The 10,789-nt window shown below is 38.9% G+C and overlaps 2 protein-coding genes across 4 annotated transcripts; both read left to right on the forward strand.

The window, feature by feature from the left end:
* The first annotated feature begins 185 nt into the window (after positions 1–185).
* Positions 186–2,812, forward strand: nsmce1 (NSE1 homolog, SMC5-SMC6 complex component). 2 transcript variants are annotated; one of them, XM_061274355.1, is made up of 8 exons: positions 186–325; positions 556–684; positions 801–907; positions 1,051–1,128; positions 1,227–1,370; positions 1,711–1,827; positions 1,927–2,053; positions 2,582–2,812. In XM_061274355.1, the coding sequence occupies exons 2-8, from the start codon at positions 579–581 to the stop codon at positions 2,614–2,616; spliced, it is 714 nt and encodes a 237-aa protein (XP_061130339.1). In that variant the 5' UTR covers positions 186–325; positions 556–578; the 3' UTR covers positions 2,617–2,812. The 2 variants fall into 2 exon arrangements, with proteins under 2 accessions (XP_061130339.1, XP_061130338.1); XM_061274354.1 differs by having other exon boundaries at positions 1,711–2,053.
* Positions 2,813–4,650: 1,838 nt separating this feature from the next.
* On the forward strand, positions 4,651–10,256 carry caly (calcyon neuron-specific vesicular protein). 2 transcript variants are annotated; one of them, XM_061274775.1, is made up of 5 exons: positions 4,651–4,810; positions 6,960–7,138; positions 7,355–7,474; positions 7,691–7,804; positions 9,074–10,255. In XM_061274775.1, exons 2-5 carry the CDS (start codon positions 7,010–7,012, stop codon positions 9,311–9,313), a joined length of 603 nt encoding a protein of 200 aa, XP_061130759.1. In that variant the 5' UTR covers positions 4,651–4,810; positions 6,960–7,009; the 3' UTR covers positions 9,314–10,255. The 2 variants fall into 2 exon arrangements, with proteins under 2 accessions (XP_061130759.1, XP_061130760.1); XM_061274776.1 differs by lacking the exon at positions 4,651–4,810 and having other exon boundaries at positions 7,003–7,138; positions 9,074–10,256.
* The last annotated feature ends 533 nt before the right edge of the window (positions 10,257–10,789 follow it).

The raw sequence follows: 10,789 nt of genomic DNA on the forward strand, positions 1-10,789 counted from the left end.
GATTGTAATGAAGTTGAGGAATTATAATATATACAACATTGATCCAAGGATGGCGCTACGCTGTGAAGCCCAAGCACCTCTAGCATTTGTTTGATATTCTAAAATATATTCAAAATCACAGTAGTGCACATTTAAAACTGAAATGAGAAAAAAGAGGAAAGTGGAAGAAAATGTTCTAATTTGAGTGTAGAACAGTTTCAATACATCATTTTTCACGATCCTACTCCGGAGCAGCAGGTGGCGCCATCATCGCAAGCTAAAGCATCCATGGCGCCGTGGAAGACGAAGGCGATAGAGCGCCGAAGTTGAGTTGATTTTAGCGCTGGTAATGTATTTCTATTCAAAAATGGTGACGGGATATCTTTAAGCGACCCTTATAGCAACACCGTGAAATATTAATGTCAAGTCAGTAGCACCTCGAATAAATAGCCACACTACATTGTGGCTGGTGTTAGCACCCTAAAGAAACGACCAATTTCCTTATTTGTTAGCATGCTACACCATTGACACGTAATTGTTAAAGACATGAACATAACAGTACAGTGTTTTCTTTAGAACTTCAAGAGCCGCGCCACCAGATGGACGACAGACACAGAAGATTCTTGCAGACGCTGATGCGTATTGGCATTGTTGATGAAGCAAATGCAAAGCAACTCCTCCATCATTGTTGTAGTACGCAGAACAGTGAGTCACTGCACAAATGAACATTGCTTACATATGTGGCACTGCTGGCCTTTCCATACGTTACTTTTACATGTGGATTTCTTTTTGTGTGTTGTTTCCAACCTCATACGCTCCAGACCAGCTCGATGACTTTATTGATACCATCAACACTACTTTGGAGCCCATGTTCATGCAGATTAGAAAAGGAATGTGTGAAGAAAGCGGTGTGCAGCACTATGCTTTAGTAAGTGATGTTCATCGCAGCGTCATGAAGTAAACATTTTGCAAGTCAGCTTTAATCCATGTATGTTTTAAGTAAAAATACTGCAATAAATAATGTAGTCTTGCAGAATTGTTATTAATCACTTTGATGTGACTGCTGTCCAGGTTAACATGATTGAAACGGACGCCACCACAATGACAACCGACTACGCCGTTCATGAACTGGAGATTTTCCGGAAAGTAGTACGTTTAGTCATGTACTCTCACATCTTTGGACCCAAATGAATGTGCATTAACGTACTGTGTGTTTTTCTTGATAACCGTGCACTATTCATGTTAAGATGGACCTGATCGTGGACTCAGAAACTGGCAGGGTCTACTCCACGGAGATTCTCAATTGTGCCAAATCCTTGACCAAAAAAACAAAGAAGAGAGACACAGAAGAGCTGCTCAATCGACTTGTGCAAGACAATTGGCTCATTGAGGTAGGAAACCAATCGGAACCTGAGATATTGCTTTTTGCTGGGTATTTATTTATTTTTATTTTTTTAAACAGCGTTGGTATTGTAAATGTTTTGTCTATGAGGCAGACGTGCTAACCGCTTATGCACAGTGCTGCTATCTACTTCACTACATCATCACAGAAATAATTCAACAAAGTTTTTGCATTCGCAGATTGCCAGAATAAAGAGCTGTAGGCTATTATATTGATCAATTAACGAGCAAAGAGCTTTTTGATTCACCTTTGTATATACATTTGTGTTAAACTTGCAAAGCATGTCAAATGATAGAAATGCACATTTTGTAATTCTTCATTCTGTGCAGAAAAATGGTGAATACTGCTTATCTACCAGATGTATCATTGAGATGGAGCAATACATCCGCACTATGTATCAGGACCAGGTCAAAGTGTGCCGCATCTGTCGCAACATTGCCTTCCAGGTCCACTCCAAAAAACATCACCTTACTAAAGTCTTTAAAGCTGATCTTGATGGTGTTGTGTCAAACAAAGTAGACAAATTCTTTCTTTTAAAATTTCAGAGTCAAATCTGTGAGAATCCAACATGTGGCATAAATATACACAACCCATGTGTGGCAAGATTCTTCAGAGGGGCGACAGAGCCTCGGTGCCCCGCCTGTAATGATGTTTGGCCTCACAGGATCCCTGGTATGTGTCCATTTTTTGCACACAGACTATGCAGTACACAAAATGCATGATAGTCCCGTGGTCATTGTAGCCTTGACTAAAATTTGTTCCGTGACCACGCTCGAAACTCAAAGCAAATCCCTATTTATATAGGAGTTGAAATTCCATTGATCTCTTTTAGCCCTACAAAAACAACTACCAGAAATTGTGTTCCATTTCTCCAACAAGCATCATGCAAGTCAAACTGAAAGCTGGGCGCTACATTCTACTGCTTGTTGTGAAATGTCTACCACCATTTAGCACTCACATAATGCAAAAATGTGTTCTCGTCTTTTTTAGAAAATTATTTACAGCTTCTATTTTTCTACTGCTTGTTGTGAAATTTCTACCACCATTTAGCACTCGCGTAATACAAATATTTACTCAGAGCACAAGACAAAAAAATAACGTCTAGTATTTACTTGCAGCTCAAGACAAAACAGTCTAGTCATAAGTTGATGAGCCGCTATATTCTGTTATTTTTAAATCACATTGTTCTGTCAATTCCAGATTTTGAGGCACGTCGGTCTCAGTCCAGCAAATGAAGACCTTTGTATCATCTTTGTATATTAAAACAAGCTGTATATTTGTAAATATAATATTTGTTAGATATCTACATTATAACAAATATAGTCCATCTGATTTTAATAGCATCTTCAAAAGTTCATGTAAATAAATATCCTGTTTCCATTTTGGTTTAAGATTGCTTGGAAGGCAAATAAAGTTTTTCAAAACAAATAACTTGCTTGCCTCTGACTTTTAATGGTCAAAACAACAATTGCATAAGCTTAGGAATGTTCTCAGTGTAACTAAAACATTTCAAAGTATAATCTAAATACATAATAACCAGAAAATTCAGATTTGGTGTTAATATCTGTTTAACTTGAAAAAGTATTTGATTTTACATGAAAAGTATTTCATGGAATTTCCAAGATCACTGTACGTGTATTTTCATAATGTTGAAAATCAAAGTCAAAGTCTGCTTTATTGTCAATTTCTTCACATGTCAAGACATACAAAGAGATCGAAATTGCGTTTCCTACTATCCCACAGTGGAGACAAGACATATTACACCCAATTGGTCCACAGACAAACAAAACACTCAAGTATATAAATGGTACAGGGTAATCAGTAATCAAAATTATGCTGCTGACCTTTGTAGCTGTGACTGCGAATAATTCTTGAAAATTAAAAATTCTGCTGGCTAACGGAGTGTCACTCCAGTGCCCCCCAGTACTGTCTGTCAGTTTCTCACATTGTAGACACCACTTGTCTCTGTATAGGACATCAGATCGACAATCCTTTTTGATGACTCATAATGATGTCAAGAAAAGGTAAAAAAAAAAAAAATACTGCCTCCGTTGATGGTTTGGGAGAGGGGAAGGTGGCATGCAGGGGGCCTTGAAATTTATAGATGAGTATTTTCCTATTTCCTACAGCCAAGCATGGCTGAAGATGGCCCTTTGTCCCCATGAAATGTTGAGCTAAATCAAGCCTAAGATGAGCCCGTTCTCTCCATCCACTTCTCAAAGAGCTCTTGAACAAACTTCCATCACACGTACTTCATACATCTTCATATGCTTCAGCTCCCCCTTAAAGTCTTCCAATATGCTGATCCAGATAATCGTGCATCAAAAGAAAAAACTTTCAGTGTGCTGTCTCTGGTTGTATAGTACTGATATACAAATGTTTGAAGGTTCTGCAGGTCACTGAGGTCACATGATATCTTTCCGTAGGTCAGAGGCAAGTACGACCGGTGCTACCGAATTGCTGGCCTTTGACCCTCTGTCCAACTTAAAAGGCGTCTTCTTTTAAATTACCACCACCTACTTAACATGCCACATGATTCCCAGAACCTCAGCAGAAAATAATCTGCAGTCACAATTAAGAAAAAAGGAAAATAGTCAAAAGTATTTTATACTGTAGGTTCCCCAGAAAAAAAAGTAAATAATGATGCAAAAATTGAGGCGATTGCAACAATAGGAACATCCCGTTTCTGCGGTACTTACCAAGTTCTATTTCATTGTTCAATACTATTTATGGCCTGGTTGTAGTTCTGGCATTATACCGGTAGGTGGTGCTGCACCATGCAATTTCTGTTTTCTGTGAGGGTTTGCACTCTGGGGTCAGGCTGGCAGCGGCTACCTGGCGCACTTTGTCTCACCCGTGTAGTTAACAAGAAATACACATTTTCAGCAGTTTTCCCAATGAAATCATTTCGGATCGGAAAAGAAAAATATTTTTTAGAAGGGAACTAAAATGGAATTTCATGTAATCAAGAATAATCAGTTGAGCTCCCTGTGTCCCTTATTTGGTTAGAATGATCAGAAAATAGATGATCCTAAATAGTTTTCCCGGTGTTTGAGTGGTTGGTATGTGGTATATGGTATGTTATATGGGCTAAAAGACCTAAATTAATTAAATTACAGCTCTTGTCAATTGTAATTGACTTCCAAACATGGACATATGTGTACTTTGCCATTGTCATCAAATCTGAGGGCTTTTCAAATCAAATGTGTGAATGCTTCTAGTATTTAAAACAAACACTGTTCTGTCATTCCATCTCTCCCTTTAGATGAGTCTCAAGGCTGAGTTCATCTTAACCTTCCGGAAGCTGCCGCAAGCTGGGTGACATGCGCAGTGCGGTACACATCACCACGGCAACCATCTTTCACAGCCAAGTCCCCGGCAGCATCAGTGGCGTGCGATCACCTCCGCTTGGCCATACAGACATTCGCAGTAAGTTAATTCTCTCTTCTCTGTGTTTCAGTTTGATGCTAGAATATTACAGCTTTATTGTTACAATGTCATTGTAAAGAAATATGATTTCATTTGTTCCTTATTGATTAGTGCAGGCCAGACATCATCATTTACCTTGTCGGTGACACACTGGACCTGTATTGGTACACGTTTTTTTAATTTATTTTGGATGCGATAGATAGTGAGCTCACCATATCTGTAACAGGAGCTCCATCGTTAGATCATAGAGAAGGAAAAGAAAACCCGCAAGCACATTTACTGATGGATGTTTTTTTTGTCAGGTCTACATGTCAAGTGGATTTGCTGTTGTATAGATGCTCTTTTGTCTGACTGCACCACCTTTGTTGGATAATGTAGCTTCAATGCAGCAAGTTTGCATTTGCAAAGGCAGTCACACTAAGCATGTGCTTTTGACACCATTTGCTTTAACCAATGTGAGAGGAAAACTGTCGATCAATTAATTGGCTAATTGTGTTTTTGACTCCTGTTTCTTTGCCAGTGATGTATTGAGGTCATTAACGATGTCCGATGGAATATCCATAAAATGGATGTACAGTGTGCCACTGCTGTATCTCGGTCCACTGTGGGTGCCGCTGCCGTAAAGCAGATTTTTTTGGCGTGAAAGGCAATTGTCTGTTACAGAAATCTGAAAGTGATGTTTTGGGGGGGGGTTTACACTATACATATTGGAATGCCCTCACATGCGGGAAAGGAGGGTCACATCGGCCAATGCATCTTTCCGCCCTTTCTCAATGAGTCTTAAAAGTCTTTCTTAATATTCCTTACGTGTTCAAAGTGTGTGAGAAGTGTAACTTTTTTATTGTCGTTCTATTGCGAAATTTCACCTATAGTGAATAATACTGAAATATATCTCCCACCAAAAAAAAGGGGTTTACTTTGTTTCATCTTCACATTTTGTTAGACAACAAATTAAATCAGTGCTGCCTCTGCTGGTTGCAACCTGGCAGTGCACTACATTTTTCCTCAATTGCTCTAAAACAGAATTAATCACAGATCAATTCAACACTTTCAATGAAATGCTAAATTACTTGATGAATCGATACTGTATTGTTAATGTACATTCACAAATTTTAGTGTCGTATCAATTAATTGTAGCAATGAGCATTATGTTAAAATAGAAATGGATATTATTTTCAGCCCCATCAGATTGTTTGTTAGACACTCTCAGTTTATTTGGTAATCACAAATGCTAATCAGGATGATTCATCGCGCTCACACTTTCCTCCACCACCCACACACTGAGAACATTGGATGTACTTGAGTAATGGTGTCCCTCAGAGAGCCGCTGCATACTGCTTGTGATTTGATTCTGTGCCCAAAGATGGATTTTTATGACAAACGTATTGAGGCACAGACTACAGATTTATTCCCTAGCCCCTTTCAAACGGAACTCACCAAAGTCGTACATTGACGTGTCCAAAGTGCACATTCACACCGCCATTACGGCTTGGATTACGTGCATCAGTTGTGTGACGTGTCATTAGTGAGTCAGCGGAGCGGTGGGCCCGAGATCATTACACCGTGCGAATGACCTAGGAATGACTCATTTACCTCTTCCTGCCACATTTAGATGATCACTTGTTTAAATGTGAAAAAAATAATGAGAACCATATTAAACAGCGAAGACAGAGCTTTGAATGAAACCGGTAGATGAATCATAGCATTTTTTAAATTTCTGAATGATGACCTCACTGACAGAATAAATGCAAAATCAAATCACCCATCAAAATGCATATTTTGGTCCATGGATTGTTTCATTCACATGATCAAGAGTCCTGTGGATGCACTAATTTATAAAAAAAAATTCTCTAAACTGGTCCGTAACATTTCCTGATGTTTAGCCAAATTTTTATATGCATTATATGTGGGAAGTCGTTACAACTCAGAACCATTCTGGCTAACAATCGGAATAAATAGAAATAGATGTAACTTTTTGCAAGCTGTCCACTATCCACCTAAAATGGGTCTACAAATCAACAGATGAAAATCACAGCTAAAATTTCATCAAATTCTGCTCTCATCTTGTTTACTTTATGATAAAGCCGATTAAAGGATTTATTATGCCTATCCTATAATATCTGTATGGTGTTTTCTCGTTCTCATCAAGGACCTCTAACCTAAGTCTGAGTTGCCTGGCCCGCCCGCAACAGTGCAGTCATGGTGAAGCTGGGTACTAATTTGTCTGATAAGATGGAGAAGCAGCCGTCTGCAGATGAAGGCTTTGATAACATCCCCCTCATCACACCCCTGGAGGTCAGCAAGCTCCAGCAGTCTTTTGCGGACAAGGTAAGTCCGTCCTTGCGTTTCTCTGCTGATAACGTTGCACAATGACCACAACATGCTGTCCATTGCAGATGAAGTAAGCTGATTTCATCTTGCTGCAACCTTCCCTCAATTCTGTTGCATCACACTTACTCTTCAATTCCAACTAGTCTGTAGGCAAATTGGAGATAACTCCAATTTTACCTTCTTATTACCTTCTTTTCCCCCCCTCCTCCTCAGGTTACTGTGAAGACGACGACTCATTATCAACTGCAACAAAAGAAAAAGAACAAGTTGTTCATGCCCAGCACTGAGAGGCTAAACATCAACTTCTATAAAAATGTCTCTGACAGAGCCAAGGTAGTTGGGAAATGTACAGTACACAAAAACGACGGAAAAAATAAATAAAATATTTTATGTTCTTGTTAGTAATATTACATTTAAAGATTGCTATTCTTGTAACATTCTAAAATTTTTATAAAAAAGATTGTTATAAAACTCACTCAACTTTGAACAGAGAATGAATATTATGGAAATTTTCAACTATGAATGCATGTGTGTGTGTATGTTCTTCAGATCACAGGTCTGATCCTCATCATGTTGGCCTTTCTAACCAGCCTCCTCCTCCTGCTCATGTACAAAGCCATGTGGTACGACCGTCTGACCTGCCCACAGGGCTTCATCCTTCAGGTACAGAACACACACACACACACACACGGGAGTAGCTTATGAACTGGTCCTGTCCAAAGTACGTAGACTTTATAGCAGTATCACAGAATGTGGCTCCTCTGGCACTTTGTTTCCCGGCACACCCTCACATCCGTGAGAATTTTCTCCACTCTGGAGCAGGAAAGTCATTATCTCCTAATGACACCTCCGGGGCATCGTGTACCAAGGCAGCGGCGTAACGCGTGTTAGTTAGAACCTCGGAGGGAGGGACAGCGCTTGGTTTCTGGTCGGGATACCCGCCTGTGAATCGGTGGGCTCTTTAATTAGGGCTGAGCGTGACTAAATGGTGATTAAAGGCTTAGCTATGAGGGGACAGCAGGAAATGAGGAATGGGGGAACCTTTGAAGTTTTTTGTCAGGTACAGTTGCTTTTTGAATTTTTTTTCCAACTAATGCATCCCTGGCGTCAAGTGAGGATTGATGATACGTACATGTTTCAGGACAAATTGTTGGAGGGGTTCAAGAAGAAAAATATGTGGCTACATCTTTGCTGTGAATGGCAAGCAATGTTATTATAATTGATGAAAATGAACCAAATAATTAAAACTCAAATTAATTAAAAAATCTTTAATAGGAAATAAATATAAACGAGATAACTAACTGAAACTAATGTAACTAATAACAAATGAAACTAAAAGATGCATATGTTTCAGGGAAAAAGAAATATTTGGCTACTTCTTTGCTGTGAATGGCGAGCAAGGTTATTATAGTTAACGAACCAAATAATGAAAACAATTGAAAAAATCTTTAATAGGAAATAAATATAAATGAGATAACCAACTGAAACTACATTTTACGTTTACAAAACGAACTGTAATTATAGCGGAAATATCCTTCATCTTTGTGACTTACTTTCATAGATGTGCTTTTGAGGTTGATTTCAAATGGTTTTATTTTGGTAATACTGTACTGGCACGGGAAAAATTTGAAGTCGTTTGGGAATCTCACCACAAAGCCACCAAAGGTGACTACAGTCGATGTTTAGGCTTCCTTCTTGACCCGAAAACGCGAGAAGGTACTGATGAACTGGTGTGAATTCCCACCTGTATTTGTAGAAATACATAATATGTATTTAACATTGGTCCAAAATCACCAGCCATCATTTTCTTTGCATGTTCGGCTTCAAAAAATAATTTCATGAAGGAAAACACATCAAATTTAAGTTTCCAGCATGTCAAGGCCCTCAATGTGCGTTTGTGCGTCAGTCACACTGTTGTTTCTGTGGGAACAGCAGAGGCACTGCACTCCGGCCGCTCTGGAGATATTCTCCAGCGAGCAGCAGAATCCGGAAGACATCCAAGTCAGCACCAACTCTGGGCTGTATGCCGCCCTCAGCCGCCTCAACCAGGTCAAGAGGACAGGCCCTGAGATGCCATCGCCGTGGTTGCCGGTCATCAGAGCTCTGAAGGAGCCCGACCCCATCAAACATGACAGCCAGCCAGTCAAAGGTGAACTGGAGAGAGACGAGTGATTATTGGTGTGCTTTTTTTTTTTTTTTTCCTCTCTCACCGGGCAGTCAGTGATGCTATAAAGCGTGGCATAATGAAATCGTGTGTGTGCATGTGCGTGGGAATGCACGTCTTAAAGTTTGTGGTCAGAGGCAAGAATGTTATTAAAATGTTGGAATCCGTCACTTGCGGTTTCACTGACTTAACTCGGTGCGCACCACATGAATTCACGATGTATCCATATTTTTGGTGTATGTTGTCACGGTGGGATGTTGAAAGTGACACATTTTAATGACACGTCTCAATTTGCTGTTGTGTGACATTTTAAAAAAAAAAAAGTTCTGTCATTATAAAACTGATGTGAAATGAGAAATGTGTGAGTGTCAGACCTCACTGTTATGGCCCATGCAAGAATAATTGTCATTTGATTACAAGTATGCAAGTAAACGACATAAAGAATGTCTTGTTGTGATTTTTAAATGTATGAATGTATCTGGAGTAGTTGCTTTAGTCTACATTTTTAGTCATTCATTTTATTCAAGCGTGCAACATGTTTTTTATTCAAACATTTACATCTTCCGTTACTTTACAACTAATTGGACATTCATTTCCAAGGATGAGGACACATTGACATTTATACATATTTTTATACGAGGGTTGATGTCAGCTTCATATAATTTTGGTGTCATTACTGTCACTCTTCCCAGCTTTTTCTTTTTTTTTTTTTTTTTTCTCAAATGGTGATTCACTGGTTATGTTTTTTGCAAAAATGTGTTTGCGTGTGTAGGAGTGTAAGATCACAGTACAGCTTGTCCTTACATCACAATCCATCTGCCCGGATCTTGTGCATGGACATGAAATAAAAATGTAGATTTTGGTCATTCATGAAGCTATCTGAGGTCTTCTGAGATGAGTCAACATTTGTGAGTGCACGGAATCGGTCATTCGGGGTTTTGAGTGTGTGCGGTCGTTGTAAACTTTTAAACATAGTCTATTCGGGTTCTTTTTTTTTTTTCTATAGTGATATTGGTGATATTTTAGTTTCAGTTGGCTCAGCGCATCAAAGTAAGGTTCCAAATCTTCATTGAGTTTTTATTTAAAGATTCTTCACTCGATGGATTTTTATTTCACCTTTCCCGTAGTTGACCCATAGCGATGTGCTAACACTCATTTTGTGTTCATATTTCTAGATTTTAACTGCTGTCAAATGGAATCTTAAAAGTGATGCAAGTGAACTTACGTCAAACGCATAAAGTCTTTGAGGTACCAATTTTGATATCATTTTGTTGAATTTGAAATTCTGTGAAAATAGTTGGACGTATAAAGGCACACCACGGATTTTTCTCTGTGGAGGTTGCTCGTCCTACATCATCCACCCAGAATTAAAAAAAAACATTTGTGTTAATGTTATCACTTGGTTAAGAAAAAAAGCTGCCTATCATATGTACGCTTGTACAAAATCATTGAGGCACTTTAATATGTCATAACGTGTTGTGATT

The sequence above is a fragment of the Syngnathus typhle genome, linkage group LG3, assembly GCF_033458585.1.
Source record: "Syngnathus typhle isolate RoL2023-S1 ecotype Sweden linkage group LG3, RoL_Styp_1.0, whole genome shotgun sequence".
NCBI lineage: Eukaryota > Metazoa > Chordata > Actinopteri > Syngnathiformes > Syngnathidae > Syngnathus > Syngnathus typhle.

Excerpts from the sequence above, each read along its gene's own strand:
- caly (XM_061274775.1), top strand. The coding sequence starts at position 7,010 with ATGGTGAAGCTGGGTACTAATTTGTCTGATAAGATGGAGAAGCAGCCG. Across the intron at positions 7,475-7,690 it reads ATGTCTCTGACAGAGCCAAG|ATCACAGGTCTGATCCTCAT; the intron begins GTAGTTGGGAAA and ends TATGTTCTTCAG. Across the intron at positions 7,805-9,073 it reads CACAGGGCTTCATCCTTCAG|CAGAGGCACTGCACTCCGGC; the intron begins GTACAGAACACA and ends CTGTGGGAACAG.
- nsmce1 (XM_061274354.1), top strand. The coding sequence starts at position 579 with ATGGACGACAGACACAGAAGATTCTTGCAGACGCTGATGCGTATTGGC. Across the intron at positions 685-800 it reads TTGTTGTAGTACGCAGAACA|ACCAGCTCGATGACTTTATT; the intron begins GTGAGTCACTGC and ends CATACGCTCCAG. Across the intron at positions 1,129-1,226 it reads TGGAGATTTTCCGGAAAGTA|ATGGACCTGATCGTGGACTC; the intron begins GTACGTTTAGTC and ends ATTCATGTTAAG.